This window comes from Pleurodeles waltl, chromosome 4_2 (genome assembly GCF_031143425.1).
Source record: "Pleurodeles waltl isolate 20211129_DDA chromosome 4_2, aPleWal1.hap1.20221129, whole genome shotgun sequence".
NCBI classification, from domain to species: Eukaryota; Metazoa; Chordata; class Amphibia; order Caudata; family Salamandridae; genus Pleurodeles; species Pleurodeles waltl.
Window position 1 is genome coordinate 735,470,711 of NC_090443.1, and position 23,097 is coordinate 735,493,807.

Below are 23,097 nucleotides of genomic sequence, written 5' to 3' on the forward strand. Positions count from 1 at the left end.
TAGACTGATTAGCAACATTCATTACCTGCTGCAGGTTTTATCTGAGGAAGGCATAGCAGTGTAGCATGTCAGTACCATTAAGTTGATACTAGTACCGGAAGAGAGGAAATAGCTGCTGAAGGATACACTGGTTCATTATCTCTTCGAATTGTGCAATTACTCTATAGTTTATTATTTCCTCTGTGACTATTAATATTAATGTGTAAGGGTGTAATAAGTTAAAGTTATCCTGAGTAGCTGATTGATCCTCTTGTAAAAACACGTCCTTGTTTGCCCAGAAGCCAAACTTTTTATTATAATTTAAATCTGATAGAGACTTCTAGTTGCAGATTCCTTACTTTTGAATTCCCCCAGGCATCAGTCTGTAACTGGAGATTTTTCTTTGAGAGGAACCTCTGCGCGCCGTCAGGTGGCATCGGTCAGCTCTGCAGGCGTCGTGTTTGCCAGGATGATTTTGCGATAGTATATAGACGCCACCGTGGCGCGCTGTCAGCTATTTTCCTTCCACGCCAGCCTACTCGCAGAACCGGAGAGAGCTACCTCACTCACTTTTTGACTTCTAGGACATTTTTGTCAAATTCTTTTTGACAAGGTCGTGGATGCGTTGAGGGATGTCCCGCAAGACCAGTTTTAAGCCCTGCGACTCCTGTCACTGAATGATATCGGTTGTGGATCTGCACCTCATGTGTCTTTGGTGCCTGGAGCTCGATCACGACCCGAAGTTGTGCTCCGAGTGTCGGGCCATGAACCTGAAAGCTTTGAGGGAGCGGTCCCTAAAGCTAATGGTAGCCCGACACTCGACACCGCAGCGGTCACTGTCTCGTTCGAGAGGAAGTTCTTGAGATCGACCGCGGAGTCACCACATCTCTTCGTTCTCGAAGTCATCTGGACATTCGGGTCATAAGAAAAAGAAGTTGAAGAAGTATAAGTGTTCTTCGACTTCACCCCGCCACTCGTATGATGCAGCGCTGGAAGAGTGTTGATGTTCTAGGCCTCTGTCCTCAGAGCCTTCATCGGGGTCCGCTCTGCACTTCCTCGACTTCCCAGGAGCTTGAGCCACTTCTGCCCAGCTCAAAGAGTTTTATGAGGCAATGCACCTCATTTTTGGGCAGACCGACCCACCTTCTGCACCCTCGGGCACAGGTGAGTTGGTGGGGGGGCCCCCTCGGGTTTGAAGTTGTGGGCTTCGGCCACGGCTCCGGAGAGCTCCTCCGGATCCTATCTCAGATCTGTCCTGATGCCGGTCGCGCCAAAGTGCCCTTCCCCTGCGTCGGGTCAGACGTCGACGCTCCCGACGTCGGTTGGGCCCAAAATCAATGATGATCCCATTCTCATAACCTATGACCCGGAGCCGTAACAACGTCGCTCGATGCAGATTCCATTCTCTATGGGCTCTCCTGGGCCCTGGGTTGATCCAGACCCTTATGCTTATCAGAAAGGATACGGGGAGAGTATGGAGGGGATGCTGAACCCTTTAGAAAACAAGCTTGACTCCCAAATGGACTGGGTGCAGGATTTGGGTGATATGCCAGTGGTGTAGACACCTCACCTGACAACTGGTATGCTCTCTCCTCCTACTGTGGGTAGGAGGATGGCGCCTCATACTCTATGGTAGTGCGAAGGGCGGCTGAGGTCTTGGACCTTGAACTACCCTCTGTGGAGGTTAGGCCTAATATCCTAACCGACGTGCTTCAGCCGGGGTCTTCCACATCAGAACCTCGTCTTCCCTTTAACATGGCACTGACAGATGTCCTTTTGGGTCCTTCGTCCAGGCCCAGCACAGGGGCTCCTGTGAATAGGACGATTGCCTTCTGCCGTTGGCCCGCACCGACAGACCCACAATGCCACACCCACACCCCACGCCTGAGAGCCTTGTCATCCAGGCTCCCTCTTCATCGGGCGCATTCCCTGCCGCACCCCCGGATAGGGAATCAAAAGACTGGATAACTTGGGGAAGAGGTTTTTTTCTCCCAACAGTCTAGTACTGTGGTCCATGAACACCGCCGTGAACACATGCCTTTTGGGCCTCTATTCCCATACTCTCTGGGATACGGTCACGCAAGTGCTGCCTAGAGTTCCGGAGGAGGCCCGGACTGTCCTTTTCCAAGCCGTGACAGATGGGAGGGACATGCAGCAAAGTTCATGATTCATTGTGGACTGGATGCAACCGACTCCCTGGGCAGATCGGTTGCATCGACGGTGGCATTGAGATGCCATGCCTAGCTGACGACATCTGGCTTCTCTCAGCGCTCCAGCGCTTCAAGGATTCCTGAGCCATGGCCCAGTCCCTTGGTCTTGCGTCTGCTCCTAGACCCCAGCAGTCCACCTTTCGCCCCTTTTGTGGCTATGGAAGGGGCACCCAGCCACGTTCCTTTCCCCCTGGCCATCGACCTGCGCATGCTGTACAGCTCCTGTGCGTCTGCGGGATCCCACGCCCCCGGAGATCAGGGAGCCAGTGGGTCGCCCAGTCCACCCCGCCCCCTCCTCAGCCTCCAAACCTTCATAGTCCGCGGGTACACCAGGAACCAGTTGGTGGCAGGATTCGCCATCACCTCCCCCAGTGGCAAGCCATTACCTCGGACAGGTGGGATCACCAAATTGTCCGAAGGGACTTCTCCCTCCCCTTCGAGACACCTCCTCCAGCCATGCCACCTTCTTACAATCGCATATCGGAGGATTATATGGCGCTTCTCTGCAAGGAAGTCCAAGCCCTTTTGGCCAAAGGAGCTATAGAGAGGGTTCCGTTGCCAGAAGTGGGTCGTGGTTGCTATTCCCACTACTTTCTGGTGCCAAAAAAGGACAAGGGTCTTCATCCTATATTAGATCTTCGGTCCCTCAACTTCTTCCTTAACAAGGAAAAGTTCACAATGTTGACATTGGCTCAGGTCCTATCTACCTTGGATCCCGGAGGCCCTGAGACTGGATGGTAGCGTTGGGCTTGCAAGACGCATACTTCCACATTCCCGTCTTGCAGGCCCACAGACGTTACCTACGATTTGTGATAGGTCACGAGCACTTTCAGTTTACCATGCTCCCTTTGGGCTTTACCAGTGCCCCTCGGGTGTTCATAAAAGTGATGGTAGTGGTGGCAGCTCATCTGCACAGGTTAGGGGTCCCAGTCTTCCCCTACCTCGACGATTGGCTGTTGAATGTGAACTCGCCCCCAGACAGTCGTCGTCCACCTCCAGACTATGGTTAACCTTTTGCATTTGCTGGGCTTCACTATCAGCGTGCCAAAGTCCCACCTGACTCCTCCTCAGATGCTCCCTTTCATCTGAGCTGTTCTGGATACAGTGCAGTTTTGGGTGTATCCTCCCGAAAAGCGAGTCCAGGATATTAGCGCTATGATACCGATGTTTCAGCCTCTGTCCTGGATTTTGGTGAGAATGACTCTGAAGCTGCTGGGACTCACGACATCCAGCTGGTTCAAAAGGCCAGATGGCATATGCAGGCTCTGCAGTGGGACCTGAAGTTCCAGTGGGCGCAACGTCAGGGGAATCTCTCCAACAAGGTCCAGATCTTGGAAGGAACTGCTAGAGACCTGCAGTGGTGGTTAACTAATCAGGATTGGGTCAAAGGCAGATCACTCTTATTTCCCCAACCAGATCTTACTGTAATGACAGATGCATCACTCATGGGATGGGGCGGCCACATGGGAGAGGCGGAGATCAAAGGCTTCTGGTCTCCGGTGGAAACCGGGCTCCATATCAGTCTTCTGGAGCGCCAAGCGATTCGACTAGCATTAAAGGCACTCCTTCCCTCTCTCAAAGGGAAAGCAGTGCAGGTTTTCAGACGACAACACTGCCATGTGGTACTGAAACAAACAAGGTGGAGTGGGGTCGTTGACCCTTTGTCAAAAGGCTCTTCGCCTCTGGACTTGGCTGGAACATCAGGGCATTTCACTGGTGGTTCAACACCTGGCGGGCTCCTTCAATGCCACGGCAGACAAACTCAGCCGACGATGTGTGGTCGATCACGAATGCCGTCTCCAACCGGAGGTGGCGCAAGGTCTCTTCCTTCAATGGGGAGAACCTTGGTTAGACTTGTTCGCCTCTGTAGAGAACGCGCAATGTCAGCTGTTTTCCACGTTGGAGTTTCCAAGGCGGCACTCGCTCGGCGACGCTTTTCTTCACAAGTGGAATTCAGGTCTCCTGTACGCCTTTCCGCCCATACCACTTCTGCCCAGAGTTCTGAAGATCAGGCAAGACTGGGCCCAAGTAATCTTGGTGGCTCCGGACTGGGCACAAAGAGTCTGGTATCTGGAACTGTTGAGCATGTCCATAGCTCCTCCGATGAGACTGCCTCATCGGGAGGATCTTCTGTCACAGAAGCAGGGGAGAGTCATTCATCCGAACCTGTCCGCCCTCCACCTCCTTGCGTGGAGATTGAGCGGTGACAGTTGACGTCTTATGACCTGCCACCCGAAGTCTGTAACGTTATCTTGGCAGCCAGGCGTCCCTCAACCAAAACCGTATACGCCTGTTGTTGGAAGAAATTTGTGGCATGGTGCATCGACAGATCTGTCGATCCTCTATCTGCTCCTCTTTCTCAGGTCATCCTCTTTATTCTTTCCCTTGCCCAGCAGGGCTTGACCCTGGGCACCCTTAAGGGATATCTTTCTGCTATCTCTGCTTTCTTGAGCTTACCAGATCAGCCTTCTCTGCTTAAATCTCTCATTGTTGGGAGGTTTCTTAAAGGCCTCACACAACTTTTTCCTCCTATCCCATTCATCATGGCCCAATGGGATCTAAACCTAGTATTAACATATCTTATGTGTGCCCCATTCGAGCCACTTCACAACTTCCCTTTACAGCTTTCAACCACCAAGACTGTCTTTTTAGTTGCCATCACCTCTGCCCGCAGAGTAAGTGAGCTCCAGGCTCTTTCATCTAAGTGACCTTTCTTGGAAATACATCCTGACAAAGTGGTACTTCGCACAAGGGCTTCTTTCCTATCTAAAGTGGTGACACCCTTCCATGTCGGACAGTCCATCATCTTGCCTACCGTTTGTGCACCCCCACATCGCTCACATGAACAGGAGAGACTCCACCATCTGCACTCAAAAAGAGTGTTGGTGTTCTGTCTGATCGTACCAAAGACTTCCGCGTGGACTATCAACTCTGTGTGGGATATGTGGGTGCAAAGAAGAGGAAAGGTGGTGCAGAAGAGGACCATTTCTAGATGGGTGCTGTTATGCATCAAAATGTGCTATGCTCTGACTACGAAGCAACCTCCTGAAGGTTTGCGTGCTCACTCCACCAGATCTACTGCTGCTACCCCAACGCCAGCACAGGGCATTCCAGTCCTGGACATCTGTCAGGCAGCATCGTGGGCATCTCTGCACACTTTTACCAAGCACTATTGCCTGGACAGTCAGGTCCACAGGGACGGTTATTTTGGCCCGTCGGTCCTGCAGGACTTCTTGGTGTGATCTTGGTTCACAGCCCTCCACCGGGGATGCTATTGCTCGGGTATCTATTCAAAAGTAAGGAATCTGCAACTAGAAGTCTCTATCAGATGTACAAGTTGATCACGTTTGGTAACGATATATCCGGTAGAGACATATTGCAGTTGCAGATTCCTTAGCAACCCGCCCATCCTCCCGCACTGCGAACTGATTTATAGGGACAGGAACTTCCCCTTAAGGGCCTTAGTTTTGGCGCACCACTCAGTGTTCTCCATGGCTCCTCACTACTGGCAAGGAAAGTCGTGAAAAGAAACTGAAGTCAGCGCACCGGGGTGGTGCCTATATACGAACGTGACATCATCACAGCGAACACGACGCCTGCGGAGTCGACCGACGCCACCTGATGGCTCGCAGAGGTACTGCTCGAAGAAAAATCTCCGGATCCAGACTGACGCCTGGGGGAATTCAAAGGTAAGGAATCTGCAACTAGACTATATCTCTACCAGATGTATCGTTACCGAAGGTAAGTAACTTGTACTTTATGAGCAAGGAAAAGAAAAGAGTAAATTGTTGTCTAATTAAAACTAACATTAAATGTGTACCAATAAGTTAACATTCCAAAAATGTTAAATGTAACAAAAATATTTTCTCTTTTAGCATCACAAAGACATCAAATGGAAAAGGAAGTATTGATCCAAACTCACAGATCTTACAGAAGAGGAAATCAAACATGAATGGTAATGGAAGTGCTCCGCAGAGAGCAAAGAGCGCACCCCCTGCTCTTGTCAAAAAGCAAGGTATATCTTACTGTGTCTTTGATTTATATGTTTGTGTGCTGAAACTGGGTAGCTCTGAGTCGTTAGGAGGAGACCTATTCCTTTCCATAGAGGGCAGAACCACCAACACTGATACTTGAAATATGTTCATCTCAAATGTTTGTTTTTCTAGCAGAAGTTTAAAGCATAGCATTAACTTGATGTCTTCCACTGGAGCTAGAAAAAGTCAATGCCTTTACAACTTTTTGTTAATTTTAAAACATTTTTTTTATAGCAAAGTCTTTAAGCATATGATTAGGGACTGCTGTCCATGCTGTGCAAATAAAATATATATTTTTTCTCTTCATAGTACAGTCTTACAGTTTCCATAGGTAAAGTACCACCTAAACAAACCTATCAGATGTCAAACAGCTCCTGCCACGTGTTTTGGTCTTGTTGGAGTTGTAAGAGAAGGCAAGTTTTGCCTGCCCAAAGAAGGCACTCGCTATTAATTAAGACCAAACAGTCACAAGTGTAGTGTGCTGCATAACTTATGCAAAACACTAGTAGCAACCTGAGTGTTTGTGTCTTTATGTTCAATTTAAGGCATCTAATTTGATAGCACGATGTAATCATCCCTTCCATGTGCCCAGAAATCTACCTTGCACCTAATTTGGAGAACGTAGTCAGTGAGCTCCACCCTTTTCCCCGATCCAGTGCTGGTAGCAAAACCAGAATGTAAGCCCCCTCAAGTTTTATTTTTAAGAACATCAATTCTCAATTCGTTGCTTAGAGTTGAGAAAATAAAACCAGTGTGGTTTGCCATCCATACAGCCTTTTCCGGCTACGTGGAAGAAGCCCAAGCAACACCTTACTTCCATTGGTGACCTATTACTTTAGGCCAATTAGACAGAATTTGTTGAATGTCAAAAATGATTGACAATTAAATTATTGTCTATAGGCAGTACATAATAGAGGTGGGCAAGCCAACAAATTAACGGGGAGAGCTGGGCGTCTGGTTCAACACTTGGAGCCCGTGCATGTGCCGAGCCCTTACAATATTTGCATACATTGTAAGGAAATGCCTCCTTGGCATGGTTACCCCCTGACATTTTGCCTTTGCTGATGCCAAGTTATGATTTGAAAGTGTGCTGAGGCCTGCTAGCCAGGCCCCAGCACCAGTGTTGTTCTTTCCCTAAAACTGCACCTTTGTCTCCACAATTGGCACACCCTGGCATCCAGGTAAGTCCCTTGTAACTGGTACCCCGGGTACCAAGGGCCCTGATGCCATGGAAGGTCTCTAAGGGCTGCAGCGTGTCTTATGCCACCCTGGGGACCCATCACTCAGAACAGACACACTGCTTACCAGCTTGTGTGTGTTGGTGGGGAGAAAATGACTAAGTCGACATGGCACTCCCCTCAGGGTGCCATGCCAACCTCACACTGCCCATGGCATAGATAAGTCACCCCTCTAGCGAGCCTTATAGCCCTAAGGCAGGGTGCACTATGCCATAGGTGAGGGCATAAGTGCATGAGCACTATGCCCCTACAGTGTCTAAGCAAACCCTTAGACATTGTAAGTGCAGGGTAGCCATAAGAGTATATGGTCTGTGAGTCTGTCATACACAAACTCCACAGCACCATAATGGCTACACTGAAAACTGGGAAGTTTGGTATCAAACTTCTCAACACAATAAATGCACACTGATGCCAGTGTACATTTTATTGTGAAATACACCCCAGAGGGCATCTTAGAGATGCCCCCTGGAAAACATACCCGACTTCCAGTGTGGGCTGACTAGTTTTGCCAGCCTGCCACACACCAGACATGTTGCTGGCCACATGGGGAGAGTGCCTTTGTCACTCTGTGGATAGTAACAAAGCCTGTACTGGGTGGAGGTGCTTCTAACCTCCCCCTGCAGGAACTGCACCTCCTTCTCCATTGAAGCCTATGCGTTTTGGGCACCACTTTGACCTCTGCACCTGACCGGCCGTGAGCTGCTGGTGTGGTAACTTTGGGGTTGCCCTGAACCCCCAACGGTGGGCTACTTTGGACCCAACTTTGAACCCTGTAGGTGTTATACTTACCTGCAAAAACTAACCAAAACTTTCCTCCCCCAGGAACTGTTGAAAATTGCACTGTCTAGTTTTAAAATAGCTTATTGCCATTTTTGCTAAAACTGTACATGATATTGTGTTGATTCAAAGTTCCTATGATACCTGAGTGAAATACCTTTCATTTGAAGTATTACTTGTAAATCTTGAACCTGTGGTTCGTAAAATAAACTAAGAAAATATATTTTTCTATATAAAAACCTATTGGCCTGGAATTGTCTTTGAGTGTGTGTGTTTCCCATTTATTGCCTGTGTGTGTACAACAAATGCTTAACACTACCCTCTGATAAGCCTACTGCTCGACCACACTACCACAAAATAGAGCATTAGAATTATCTCTTTTTGCCACTATCTTACCTCTAAGGGGAACCCTTAGACTCTGTGCATGCTATTTCTTACTTTGAAATAGTACATACAGAGCCAACTTCCTACATACATCATGTAAAATACCATATCATCTTCAAAATTCAAAAAGTTTATTCCCTTAATATGTGGAAGGTTTGACATTAATAGGGACATTATAGCACTCAGAAGTACTTATCAAAAGTGATAGTTTTCTACAACTGGTGGTCAGAACTCAGATATTTGAAAGTGCTTTGACATGCAATGATGAAGACAAAGAGTTTTGGTGAAATAAAATATGTAAGCAGGGAAACTGCAACTTATTCAGGGTTTCTGGTTATACTTTGTACAAATCAGCCAGCAAATGGATATCTATTTGTCTCTCCTAATGTTAAGGCTCTGTTTTCACCTTTTAGTGCATTTTCCTGCAGTTTTTAAAATATACGGCAAACTCGACCTATAGGTATTGGAGCACTTTACATGAGCACCAGTTGTATTACACAGAGTCCCATGCATTCTTTATACGAAGAGGGAGATTAAGTGATTTGCTCAGAATCACAGGATGTTGAACCAACACAGAGACTCAAACCTGCTTCCTCAGTTCCACAGTCGGCAGCTCTGACCATAACGCCACATCCTGATGGGCAGTAGACAGGCAAATGCATATGAAAGCTTGGCTTGTTATGGGCTCGAGGTTCCAAGAGGACCTCGAGCCCAGCCAGAGCCAGGCTCCAGGTTTGAGGCGGGTCCAAGTTTTCAGTGGCTCCCCCGCCTCCTGCATATAACCAAAGCTATAACTGTCCATATGTGATCATATATTTGTAGCGTCCAAGTAGATTACGTGCAATTAATCTTAAGGCACATTTGTTTAAGTCATCTCAGTGGTTGGTAATTTGCATTTTGTGGTTTGTAAAGAAATGAATCAGCATATGAATTAACTACTCCACATCATAACTATGGATTATTTACACCAGTGTCAAGATAATGCTTGTTCTACGTAAGGTCTAACAGCAGAATTTACATAATATTGTGTTACATATTCATATTTTCTAAAGAAACAACATTTAAATAAATGTTAGACATGAACAATTTTGTAAACTGCTGTGAAGTCACCAAAATAACAATGTTTCTATAATAAAAGAATATCCTGTTGCACTGTTCATTGTGCCACATAAATCACTTGGATCCTGATCTGTTTTTATGGGTTGCTATACAGTTGACTTGTAAGTGTTCTGTGTATCTCAATTAAATAGCCTTCTTTTTGTGCTGATTTGCAATAATATTGCAGTGTGTTTTTCTTTGATATTTTGTAGGGACTAGTGCTCTCTTAATGAGGTTTTGTTGTTGTACACTTAAATTTCATGACGTTGTTTTCAGAATGAAGGCTTTTAAGAAATCTTAACAGTAATTAGGCATTGTTAGAGGTTTTACTTTCCATCTTTGCTGACAATATTTTAGAGTGTATTTGAAATATGTGTTTTTTTAGTTTCAGCCTGTATTCACCTCTTTCATTTATACCTTATTTCTTCAAGACCTAATTAAAATGCAGAAATATCGTAGCTAGCTTAGTAATGAGAATGACATGTAATCAGAAGATATAGACCTTATCTACCAACATCAGACATAATGTCTTTTGGAGGTGGTGCCCCCATGGATCTGGTACATCATTCCTCAAGTTTCTGGCAGCATTCATGAATATCATTGGAAAAAGTAACAGAGGCTGCTGTAATGTCATGTCTTATGAGTGAGGTGATGTAGCTCATTTTCATCTGAAGTCTTCAAATATGCCTCCAAAATCTATAATGTACTAATTTACAATTCGTTCAAAGACCTGCTATCTGGGTTTGAACTCACTGTAGCAAATATATTGCATTAACACATGGGTGAGACCCTTCTCCAAAGAATAGTAAATACACAAACTAGGAGTCCTCTGCCCCCACCCATGTGATGCAGAGAACTGAATCCTTTCAAAGAGCATAGGCCTAGGGGATGGTTACTACCATTAGTCCTAGTTCATTTATGAACCTCCCTATTGCATGACTAAGAATGGAGACATAGGGTGGTATGTTTCAGTGCATCCCCCCACTGATTGAAACATACTATCCTTTGTCTTTTTTTAATCATGTAATAGGGAGGTTCTATAAGATTAAGACTATTAACCACCACCTACACATTTTTACATCATTGGGTTGCGATCCTTTATTAGTAGGAACTAATATGTCACACACCTACTGAAGGAACCCTGCCCAAATTGCAGACGTGCAATATACAAAGTCAAAAGAACCAGTGTGTTCTGAGCAAACCTTGAATTTCCTTTATCAAAACTAAAAATAATCACCCGTTAATTGGACAAGTATACATTTCTGCTGACAGAAGCATTTTCTTGATGTATAGATGTTGATTATGTCTCCACCAAAGGGGCACAGTGACTCTGATTCATCTCATGCTGTCGAACAGTTGACATAACTGTGTAAATTATTTCCATTTTATAGTTCAATTTATTGTATAATGTCTTTTTGAGAAATTGAGTTGGTGGTTGAGGTGGGTGAAACCCTACTGAAGCAACAGCCACAATCCTTGTCAAGTTGAACCACAAAAAGTCACAAAATTAAACTGCGCTTAACCATCTGGTAGCCTGGCACAAAAGCAGTCAAGTTTAACTTACATGGAATTTGTAAAGTATCTGGGCATCACTTAAACAGTAATGAATTAAACAGCAATAAAGTGAATATACAGAAATATCCCACACCAATTTAGAAAAACAAGTACATTTTAATAAATGATTTGACACCAAAATGGCAAAACTCCAATCAGTGGAACCAGTCTTAGGAATTTTTAAGGTTTAAAGTGAGAAATACCTCTTAAATGATCAAAACGCCAGTATCTAGTCACACAAGATTGTGGCAAAGTCACCAGTTCAGGCTGACTGCGATGGAGTACAGGCCAGGTACAGAACCAAGTTTTACCCCCTGCGGATTGTGCCTTAAGTCCTTGGTGCGCGGTCTGTGCGGCGTAGCTTTGCCAGGCTTGGCATTGTCAACGTCAGTTCCAGTGATGCTTGCAGCTACGCAAGGAGGCTTTTTTAGGCTTCATGTTGCTTTGTGCTGGATTTGGTGGAACTTTCAGTTAGGCCAGGAGGAGTCCTTTCTGATGCCTGCCAAGGACCTGGGGAGGCATTCCTTGGGGATCAGGATCTCACTCCAACAGATGCCAGCAGGGATCATCCAGGTCCAGTTGCAGGTCCAGGCAGGGTCAGCTGAGTAGTTGCAGGGAGGCCTCTGGAGCTTGTTGTAAGCCTGTAGCTCAGAATAGGAGGTCAGTCAGCTGACCTTGGAGTCACCCTGGAAGTCTTGGGTACAGGCAGGAAAGCAAGTCTCAAGTTGCAGTGCAGTCCTCTCAAGGCAAAGGCCAGGCTTCAGGCAGCATGGCGGTCCTCTGAAGTACCCAGAAGACCATATTCATTGGGGCAGTCCTCTGAAAGTCTTTCCACAGGTTGAGAATTAACTGCCATATTTGTATACCTGCTGCCCCCATTTAAGTGAAAGAGATGCCTGGACCGTCCCCCCCCCCCCCCCCCTCCTCCCCCCCCTCCCCAACAGAAGTATTTAGAATTTCCTGCCTCCTTGCTCTGGTCCCAGGCTGTTTGCAGGCACTTGAAGCTAGTGTGAACATCTTTGTGTGTGAGGAGTGTCTTTGAGATGCAAGAAGGGCTGTGCAGAGTCCCCCCCCATCCTGCCTTGAATGGCCCATCCTGCCAACAACCAGTCTCTCTACTGTATGTCTGTCTGGGAGGAATACACAGGCCAATTACACCTTATCATGTGACCTAGGAAATAAGCTACAGATACCAAATGATTAGGATAGGAATATGCCAACTTCTAAAAGTGGCATTTTCAGAATTCTGACTTAAATCCGTTTTTATCTTTAAGGAGGATTTTAAATTTCAATTTACTAGACACCAAACATGAATTTTCTACCTGCTCCCAAGCAAAGTTGATCACTTATTAAATGTAATAAGGTAGGCCAGTGTTCTCCTATGGGAGAGGTATGCCTCACAGAATTGAAAAACAAATGTGTGAGTTTTTCACTACCAGGACATTTAAAACTTACAAAAAGTACACTTTGCCGTATGGGCTGTTTAGGCCCTGCTCTAGGGTGACTTATATATATTAAAATTGGAGTTTTAGGCTTGGCAAAAATTTTACATTGCCAAATCGAATTGGCGTGTAACACTGCATACAGACTGTAGTGGCCGATCTGAGACATGTTTAACAAGGCAACCCTGTATAGGTGGCACAATAGGTGTTGCAGGCTCACTAGTAGCATTTAATTTACACATCCTGGGTATGTGTAATACCACTGTGCTAGGGATTCATAAGTACATAAATGTTCCATTTTGGTGTAAGCCAATTCTACTATGTTTAAAGAAGATAGCATAAGCTCTTTATCAGTTGTTAGCAGTAGTAAGGTGCACAGAGTCATAAGGCCAACCAGAAGTTTTCATGATGGTAAAATGTTTGCACACTTTTTAAAATACTTCTCTTTCACTTACAGTAATTACTTAATATGTTTACATTATGTGAAGCAAAATGTTTTTTAAAACTTGTGTTTATTGCCATTTTATAAAGCACAAGCAACAAAACTCCACAATCATCAGATCGGTCACAGATCAAGTAGTGCATGTACCCCTGAGGTCGTAGAATATTAAGCAAAATGTGATTAGCCTGTATCAGATTTTCTGCACATGCTTAGCAGAATTGTTCCTTGAATATTTGGTTGTAATAAAAACATCACTGAAACTACATAGCATGAAAGATTTGCCCATCAGGATTCAAGGAAACTAAAGAGCATTAGTTTCTTTCTTTTCTTGGTACATATTGACATGTTTATTGTAAAATGTTCTGTGCTTTGATTCATGGTCTGATGGACCATGGTGGATTATTTATACACAATGTGTCAACCTATATTGTCACTCAAACAATTCATGGACAATAACTTCCATTTAGTTGTACATTAAGGCCCCTTAATTAGTCCTAATAAATGTGTGAAAGCAATGCCTATGGGTAAACAGTACTTTTACATTTTAGTTGCATTTTTGAGAATATCAAATTGGGCTCTTGCAGATGTAGACCTCTCGGTTACCCTGAGTAAATGATACACTAGCACAGTTGGTAAGCCAACAAACCTAATAGAAGAACCCTACTAGAATTAGAGCAAGAGCTGTGAAAGGTCTTCCTCCAAAGTGATACAAGTTGGGTATGTAGGGGAGGTTTTCTTGCAAATATCTATAACATTATTACTAACTTTTCTCAGCTAGCCAAGCTGTGTGTCGTATGTCAGTGGACAGTGAAGATGAGTGCCTTGTAATAAAGGTGATCTCACTAGCAATGTATAATCTAATGAAGGACTGTGTTGCTGGAAGTCGCCAGCTTCCTCAGCAGACACAGTGCTGTGCCTAAAACAATGGTAGCTTTTTTAAATGTTCATGAAGCAAACTCCAAATATCTGATATTATATAAGAGTCTCAAGTATCAGAAGAATGAGAAGTGAATTAGTGCCCTGCATGGAGTGCCATTGTGAGTACAGTCAGTACCAGACTTCATATTCTGCAATTTAACCTTCCTGGTCAATTAAATTAAAATATATTTCAAGTTAGTGAGATTAAGTTAATACTTTAGTTTGTTTTATATTAAGTAAAATCATTACACAGTCTTGAACCCCATAAACATTTTACATTGTCCTCAATTTGCCAATTAAAATATTACTTGGAGTTTTCTCTCCATCTCTGTACATTTGCGTTATCCTTGATGTCTACACTAAACCTGATGATTGAACATAATGATAATCACAGTGTTACCGCTAGCATTTTTAGTGCATGCATACTGCACTTCCAGACATTATTCTGTCTCCAACTTCTTTATAAATAAATCTAAACATGTGACTGTGTACCTGGAGGTCTGGGGAGTATTGGCTATCACACAGCACTACAGTGCCTTTGTCCTCTTTTGAATACCTTCTTAACAGAAGGCTGAAGGCCATAGTGAAGATGGCACTGCACAATTATTAGTTCTTTTAAGACGTGTTGTAGAAGGAACATGTCCTGTATGTGTCCGTTCCAAAAATATATTGAAGAAAGGCAATGTGAAAGGAGTAAAATGTTACAGTTTGGGTTAAGGGCAAATGGTGTAGGAGCGATGTTTATTGGGTTAGCGGTAGGAATATGGAGCTAAAGGTATAGGGTTGTAGCTTTGGGTGTAAGGTTAAGGGTATGTGATTAATGATATAAGGTTAAAGGTTTGGGGTATAATGTATAGGGATACTGGGTTTGTGATTAAAGGTGGCGGTTTGGGGGTAACAGATGTAGGGTTATGAGCTAAGGTTTTGGAGTATTGGCATAACAACTTGGGGTATCTAGTTAAGGTATACATGTTAAGGGTATGGGTATAGGGTTAAAGGTAGTGGGTAGGGCTTTACTGTATAGGTGCATGAAAAATGGGGTTAGAGCCATAGGGTAAATGGTATAGTGCCTAGGGGTTAGGGGTTAGGAGTTTGGGATAAGGGAATGAGATTCAGGGTTAAGGGTGTGAGGTATGGGCTTGGAGATATGTATTATTGAGGTTATGGGCAAATGGAATAGGATAAAAGGGGCTTAGTTATATGATTATGGTTAAGGGTAAAGATATATGGTTATGGGGATAAATATATATGGTTATGTGTATAGAGTTAAGGGTTTGGGGAAAAGGGTTAATCACTATGATTACACTTGCTTAATGTAATGCTTGGAATTTTTTTTAAGCTGTATTGATGGTTGTTATTTTTAGCCTACTGGTTCAAAATAAACAGTTCAAAGTGTTTATCACAGTAGCAGAGCTTTGAATTCATTTCAATTAAACAGTATTGAAGTGATATATTCTGTTAGAAGATTTCAAATATCATGTGGAACATACCAAGTAAACTTAACAGCAATGAACCCCAGTCCTTTTTTCTGGTGAGCTTTATGGGCAATTCAGAGACATTTTAACATAGACCATTTTATCACCTCTGAGATTAAGTGGCGTTTGGCTATGCTTGGAATGAAGTGAGCTGCCACATTCTGTGACACCCACAATCTTGAGCCCAGAGATTTATTAATACCAAAGCAAAAGGAATTACATTACTCTATACACGAAGCAATCAGTCTCTGTATTACAGTCGGAAATTGAGATGACAGGAAAGATTTTCCTCTAGACAGTAAGCTACAGAAGCAAGTAGCAGAGGCTTATTTGTGGTAAAAGAAAGAGTATTGTCAAAAATTACTCCCAGATTTTTTGCAGATTCCACTGATAAGGGCAGAGCCCCAAGTTCAGGTGGTCACTATGACCTGGACCATGTAGTTGAGTGTAGGAACCTGGCCTGATGTGTGGTGAGCACCTGTGGTGTTATCCTTTTATTCCAGGTATCCCTTATTAGTGAAGTGTAGGCAGTGTCTAGGAAGCCAGGGCTCTCTAGAGGTAGCTGTGGATGAGCAGCCAAGACTCATCTAGGAGACATGCAAAGCTTATGCAATATCACTATAGCCGCACAGCACTTACACACACGAAAGAACCACACAGTTCTACAAAACTAAAAATACTTTAGTATGGTAACACAAATACTAAACTACTGTATAGGCAATACCCCAACTGGAGGTAAGTAAACACACAATTATATACACCCTAGCAATCCGGAAGTAGCATGGAAAGCAATAGGCATTGGTAAAGCAATAGTAAATGGGGGAGGGCAAACCATATACTGAAAAAGTGGAATGTGAAAGGCAGTCCCTCACCCAAGGAAGTGGAATCAGTAGAGGGGAGCTGGAGGAACTAGAAACCCCACAAGGTAAGTACCAGGGTGCCCCCCAGCCACAAGGAGAGTAAAAGTAAGTACCTGGTTTTCCCCAAAACCAAAAATAAAGCTTTGGAAAAGGACTGTGCAAGACCCAGACAAGAAACCAAAGGTGGATTCTGAAAGAGAGGACTTGCAAAGGAAGGGGACCAAGTCTAGTTTGATTTGGAGTTTCCATCTGTGGCAGGAGCCGCTACCTGCCCTTCTGTGGATGCCGGGCCAGGTGGACGGAGAATGAAGAAAGCCAACAGTGCAGCAGAAGAGGAGTTCCAGAAGTGATGCAAGTGATGTCCCATGTCGACGGTCATGATGCAGTCAATCAGTGGTGATGGAAAACCACCAACAAGCCTTGGCAGATAAGAGTCAGACAAGAAGGTTTTGCAAGGCTGAAGAGGACCAGCAAGGTCCAGGGGGCTCAACCCAAGGAGGGGAGTCTGAGGTGCAGCAGCCACAGGAGTCACAGTGAGGCCCACTTAGAGTATCTGAAGACTAGTCCCACGTCACTGGAGCAGCAGGCAGGAGACTGTGCCTTGCAGGAAAGAGTGCTAGCGGCTGGGGCTACACGGAGCCCGGAGATCCCTTGGAGGAGGCACAAACCAGCCTTGGTAGCTGCAAGAGTTGCAGTGCACAGGGGTACTGTCCTGCAAGGAGAGGCAAGGGCTTACCGTCTCCCAAGTTGGACAGCTGGTAGATAGGACCAAAGCGACCACTCCAGACCACCAACTAGGATGCAGAATCCACGCAGTTCCTGTGAAGAGAGGATCCATGCAACTGGTCATCGTTGCAGTTGGTGCCTGCGGATGCAGGGCGACTCCTTCACTCCTAGGAAGATTCCTTCTTACTTCTTGTGCAGGCTGAAGACTTCCTGCCTTCAGAGGATGCACAGCCAGGGAAATGTTGCAGGTGCTGGAAGGAGCCGGAGAAACAATGTTGCAGAGTGGAGTCGTCGCTGGAGTTGCAGGAGGAGGAGGAGTCCTGCTGGAATCATTCATGTTGATTTTGAGGACCCACCCAAGAGGGAGACCCTAAATAGCCCTAAAATGGGGATTGGTCACCTAGCAGGGTGACCACCTATCAAGAGGGGGCTGTGACGTCCACTGCCTAACCTGGCCACTCAGATGCTCCCAAGGTCCTCTGCCCATCTTGGATTCAAGATGGCAGAATCAAGTGGCCACCTGTAGGAGCTCTGGGCACTCCCCGTCGGGCGGTGATGGACAGGGGAGTGGTCACTCCCCCTTCCATTTTCCAGTTCCACGCCAGAGCGATGACCGAGGGTCCCTGGACTGGTGCAAACTGGTTTATGCAAGGAGGGCACCAAATGTGCCCTTCAAAGCATACCAGTGGCTCGGGAAGGCTACCATTCCCAAGCCATGTAAACCTATTTCTGAGGGAGAGGCTGTTAGCAGTAGTAAGTTGCATAGAGTCATAAGGCCAACCAGAAGTTTTTCATGATGGTAAAATGCTTGCACTTTTTAATATAGTTCTCTTTCACTTGGCATGCCACAGTTTGAATTCCGTCTGACAAGAACAGTAGCGTTAAAGCCTTATCTCTTAGCCAAGTTGAGACAGGTGGGCCACTAACACGGAGTGGGATACAGAGTCAAAAACCACAGAGAAGCCTAATATGATCAAGGCAGCACAGCGTCCTTGATCAGGAATTCCTCTGATGTCAAGGACTGTCACCAGTGCTGATTTCATGCTGTGTCCACCTGGGAACCTGTTTAGCAGGGGCCCTGGTCACTTACAACTTTGAAATCACATCATATACCAGGCAAAAATTGGGGGGGCTAACCATATCAAAAGAGGCACTTTGTCACACAGAAGTGACTCTGGATTGGGCTGAGTGCCTAGGATCCTCTACACAGGCAGACGTGCTGCACTGTTGGGAACGTCAGTCAGACTTAAACGCAGGAGACACATGCCAAAGCCAGGTGGACTCTTGAGTCCAATAGCAGCTCCTTCACAGGAGCAGACTCAGGACAGTAGACACTCAGTGCTTGTTGCAGCAGTCTTCTTAGAGACCTGCCTCAAGCTTCAACCTCCACTTGGTCCAACACCTCACACAGTGACATCAGCTCATCCCATCTGACATATATCCATGACTTGGGAGTCCCTCCTGAGATGACCACTTATACTGCTGGCAAGCTCTTGTAACAGGAGGAGTCTCCTTCAGGATGCCTGATGGGTCTGAACTGTTTCAAGCTGTGTCACATCTCAATCCCTTCATGGCTTATATCTAGAGGTAAGAGGTTTCAGTTTTCCATATTTGTCCCCTTCCTTGGCTCATGGTTGGCACTTGCTAGCCCTCACTTGTGTAGTTTTTCACTGTTGCAGGGGAAGCCAAAGGTCCTGCCTGACAAATTTTCCCACTGGTGCTGCCTCCCGCTGTCACAGCTGTCATGGCTGTCACAGATGCAACAGACAGGAGTATGTGGGCAGTGGTCTAGTTTTATATTGATTGCATAACACACCCCACCTGGTATTGACTGGTAATCTTAGCTTTTGTAGACTGTAAGTTGATCTCCATCTGTCCTTTCGTTGTTATGGTTTCCTAAGGACTCTGCAGCCATTATCCTTCTATTAAGATTATCACAGTGTTGGCAACATTGCATTTTTAACTAGAGCAGTTGGTGAGCTGGGCATAACTCCTAAGCACTAGGCTACTTCTCCATTATTACTTGGACTATTAGGGGACTGGTCACTACAAATAAGAAACATACATTATTGTAGGAAAATGGCTCCTTGTTTGCAGTACCCCCCACCCCCAACACACACACACTTTTTGCCTGACATTGATGCTAACTTGACTGAGAGTGTGCTGGGATCCTGCGAACCAGTCCACAGCACCAGTGCTCTTTCCCTAAAAATGTACCATTGTTTCCACAATTGCCACACCTCTGGCACACAGGTAAGACCGTGGTAAGAGATACCAGTGATACCAAGGGCCCTGTGACCAGGGAAGGTCCCTAAGGGCTGCAGAATGTGTTGTGCCACCCTAAGGGACCCCTTACCTAACACATGCACACTGCCATTGCAGACTGTATGTGTTGGTAGAGAGAAAAAAGCAAAGTCGACATGGCATCCCCTTCAGGGTGCATGCCCACAAAATACTGCCTGTGGCAAAGGTAAGTAACCCCTCTAGCAGGCCTTACAGCCCTAAGGCGGGGTGCACTATTCCACAGTTCGGGGCATAGCTGCATGAGCAATATGCCCCTACAATGTATAAGTCCATTCTTAGTCATTGTAAGTGCAGTGTGGCCATATTAAGTCTATGGTCTGGGAGTTTGTCAAAACGAACTCCACTGTTCCATAATAGCTACACTGAATACTGGGAAGTTTGGTAGCAAACTTCTCAGCACAATAAACCCCCACTGATACCAGTGTGCGATTTATTAAAAAATACACACAGAGGGCATCTTAGGGATGCCCCCTGTATTTTACCCAATCCTTCAGTGCAGGACTGACTGGTCTGTGCCAGCCTGCCACTGAGACGAGTTTCTGACCCCATGGGGTGAGAGCCTTTGTGCTCTGAGGCCGGAAACAAAGCCTACACTGGGTGGAGGTGCTTCACACCTGCCCCTGCAGGAACTGTAACACCTTGTGGTGAGCCTCAAAGTCTCAGGCTTGTGTTTCAATGCCCCAGGGCACTCCAGCTAGTGGAGATGACCAGCCCCTGGACAAAGCCCCACTTTTGGCAGCAAGTTAGGCTGGATAATTAGTGAAAGCAAGGATGAGTGACCCCCCTCCCCCAGCTAGGACTACCCCTCCCTGCAGAATCCTCCATCTTGGTTTGGAGAACTGGGACCAATAGGGATAGGAATAAGCCTCCCTCCCCAAAGGGAGTGGGCACAAGGATGGTGTAGCCACACTTAGGATCATTAGCCATTGGCTACTGCCCTCTAACCCCTAAAAAGCCCCTAAATCCTGTATTTAAGGGCTCCCTGAACTCAGCTCACCAAATTCCTGACGACCTCACAAGAAGAACGGCTGAGCTGGAAACCCCGCAGAGAAGAAGGAAAGGAGACAACAACTGACTCAGCCCCAGCCCTACTGGCCTGTCTCCTGCTTCAAAGAACCTGCAAGAGAAAAGCGATGCATCCTGCAGGTCCAGCGACCCCTGAAGAACCTCCGGAGGACTGCCTGCCTCACCGAGGATCAAGAAAATCCCTTGGACAGCAGCCCTGCCTAAAAGAAAAGAAACTGCTTCTAAAGGACTCCCACCTTACTCCAGAAGCATGAGTGCTAACCACTCTGCACCCGACGCCCACGACCCTAGTCCAGGTGGCCGAACTGACCAGAGAGGACCCCTAGGCGACGGCGACCAAGTGCCCATCCCGGGTTGACCTCTCCACGCCTCCACGACAACGCCTGCAGAGGAATCCTGAGGACCCCCCCTGACCGCGACTGCTCTTGACGAAGATAACAGACGCCAAAGAACCCAATGCACCCGCAGCCCCCAGGCCTTGGAGAAATCAACATCCTGGTGCAGCAACAATCAACAGGTGCCCCTCTTCTCTGTCCGACAGGCGGTGTGTCCGAGACGCCCCCCTGCACCTCGCCTGCAGCACCTGAGTGACCCCTGGGGTACCTTCATAGAGTTTCATTGGAAACCCGGTGCCTTGTTTGCACCCTGCACCTGGCCGCCCAGTGCCGCTGAGGGTGTGGGATTGGTGCCTTAATAAAGTAAAGAAAACATATTTTTCTATATAAAGTCCTATTGGTCTCGAGTGAAGTTAATGAGTGTGTTTCTTCTATTGCTTTTGTTTGTGTACAACAAATGCTTAACACTACCCTGTAATATGCCTAACCGCTCGACCACACTACCACAAATAGAGCATTAATATCATCTTTTTCACCCTCTGTCAAGCCTCTAGGGAACCCCTGGAAACTGTGCACACTATATCTCATTTTGGTATAGTATATACAGAGACAGCGTCCTACAATTATATTCTCTCCTAATGTGTAGGGGTTCACATAACCCTGCCTCCAAGAATCTCGCATTTCACTAGTAGAAAATGCCAGACTTCAGAAATGTTACCCGGGCCAAATATTTTCCACTGATTTTACAGTCTGTGTCCTTGATCTGGGTAAAGGCAGGCATTGCTTAGATCCAGTCCATTTGTGTCTGACATGGACGGCAGATTTGTTCTGGTGGAGGGTAGGCTGGAAGGAGCCCTAGTCTCACTGAGTACCATTTATGCCCCCTACACAGAAAAAAACACGTTCTTGAATTAGTTGTCAGAACATCTCACCAGGAGGGTGCATAGTACATGGGACATTCATAGGCCCAGACAGTCCGTAATGCAGAAGATATAGTGTACTGGCTTAAATAATGATCCTTGACAGACATGTGGAAATTACACAGTCTTCGAGTTAGACTTCTTCCTATCCCCTTGTAGCATCTACAAGGCTCCATTTTGGAGGATGCAGCATTCTTTTGTACCCTAACTGAGAAGTTACACTATTATTTTGAGGAGAACGATGGCACAGCATCTTCCCGAACAAAAGGAAGGATGCCTTCAAAATCTTTGCAAGATGTCACTGCATTCATGCAGTGGTGAAAGTGTGCAGAGCCGTAGAGAAGGATCTGCAAAGGATGAGAATTCACTCACTCAAACTGAGAGAAACCTGGTGGGTGACACTGCACTGTGGGACTCACTTAGGTCCACATGTGCGGAACAGCCAACCTTAAAGGAAAGACTATGCTGCCTTAACTATACTGCTTACACTTACACAGTTTGGACTCACACCGACAGGAGAGGACAAGAAGGCTGTTGGTACTGCGAAACACACATGTACCTATCTCATCACTGTGAACTGCAATCTTACATACTCAAATTGCCATCCAAACAGCTTTTTATGAACATTATCATGTGCTCTACTAGGGCAAGACAGAAGGTGGCAGCTAAGGAATTCCTCACAGAGCTACAGTTGCTTATAGTTCCCCGCAAGCTGAACTAAGAAATAGACGCTACAGTTACTGTCCAGAACATCAGGGAGCCCATATATGATGTGGCTGAAGGCAAAATGCCAGTACAGTCAAAAGAATGACAAGGACAGACAAGCAAGTTGACATGGATAACCTTTCCAGCCAAGCAGAGGAATCAGCCAGTAGAGAACAGGCAATGGTCTTAAAGATAGTCAGTGGTAAATCTTGTGCAACATACAACAGCCCTATCATGGACAAACAAGGTAGACTACTCAAAACTGCAGGAAGTACACTGGGATGAGCACTTCAAAGAAATCTGAACAGACCAGTACCAACAAGCAAAGCGGACATCCTAGAATCAAGAGACAGACTTGGATGTGAACACCACCCCATGACAGAAAGAAGAAATAGTCACTGCCATCCGATCTCTCAAGACTGGAAAAGCTCCTGTCCAAGACAACCTGAATGCTGAAATGCTCATGACAGACCCTGAAGCATCAACCAGAATCCTCCAACCGTTGTTTAAATCAATTTGGGAACAAAAGAAAGTACCAGACGACTGGAACCAAGGAATAATTGTAAAAATTCTAAGAAGAGGGCATTAACCATCTGTAACAACTGGCATGATATCACCCTTCTGTTAATACCTAGTAAAAACCTGGTGAAAATCATTATAGAGTGTGTAG

At 45.7% G+C, this 23,097-nt stretch overlaps 1 protein-coding gene across 2 annotated transcripts in view; it reads left to right on the forward strand.

The window, feature by feature from the left end:
* The window catches only part of BTBD8 (BTB domain containing 8), a 491,132-nt gene that overhangs the window by 442,551 nt on the left and 25,484 nt on the right, over positions 1–23,097 (forward strand). For both annotated transcript variants that reach the window (XM_069232349.1, XM_069232350.1), the window contains one exon: positions 6,065–6,204. In XM_069232349.1, coding sequence (XP_069088450.1) covers positions 6,065–6,204 — 140 coding nt within the window. The remainder of the gene's footprint in view (positions 1–6,064; positions 6,205–23,097) is intronic.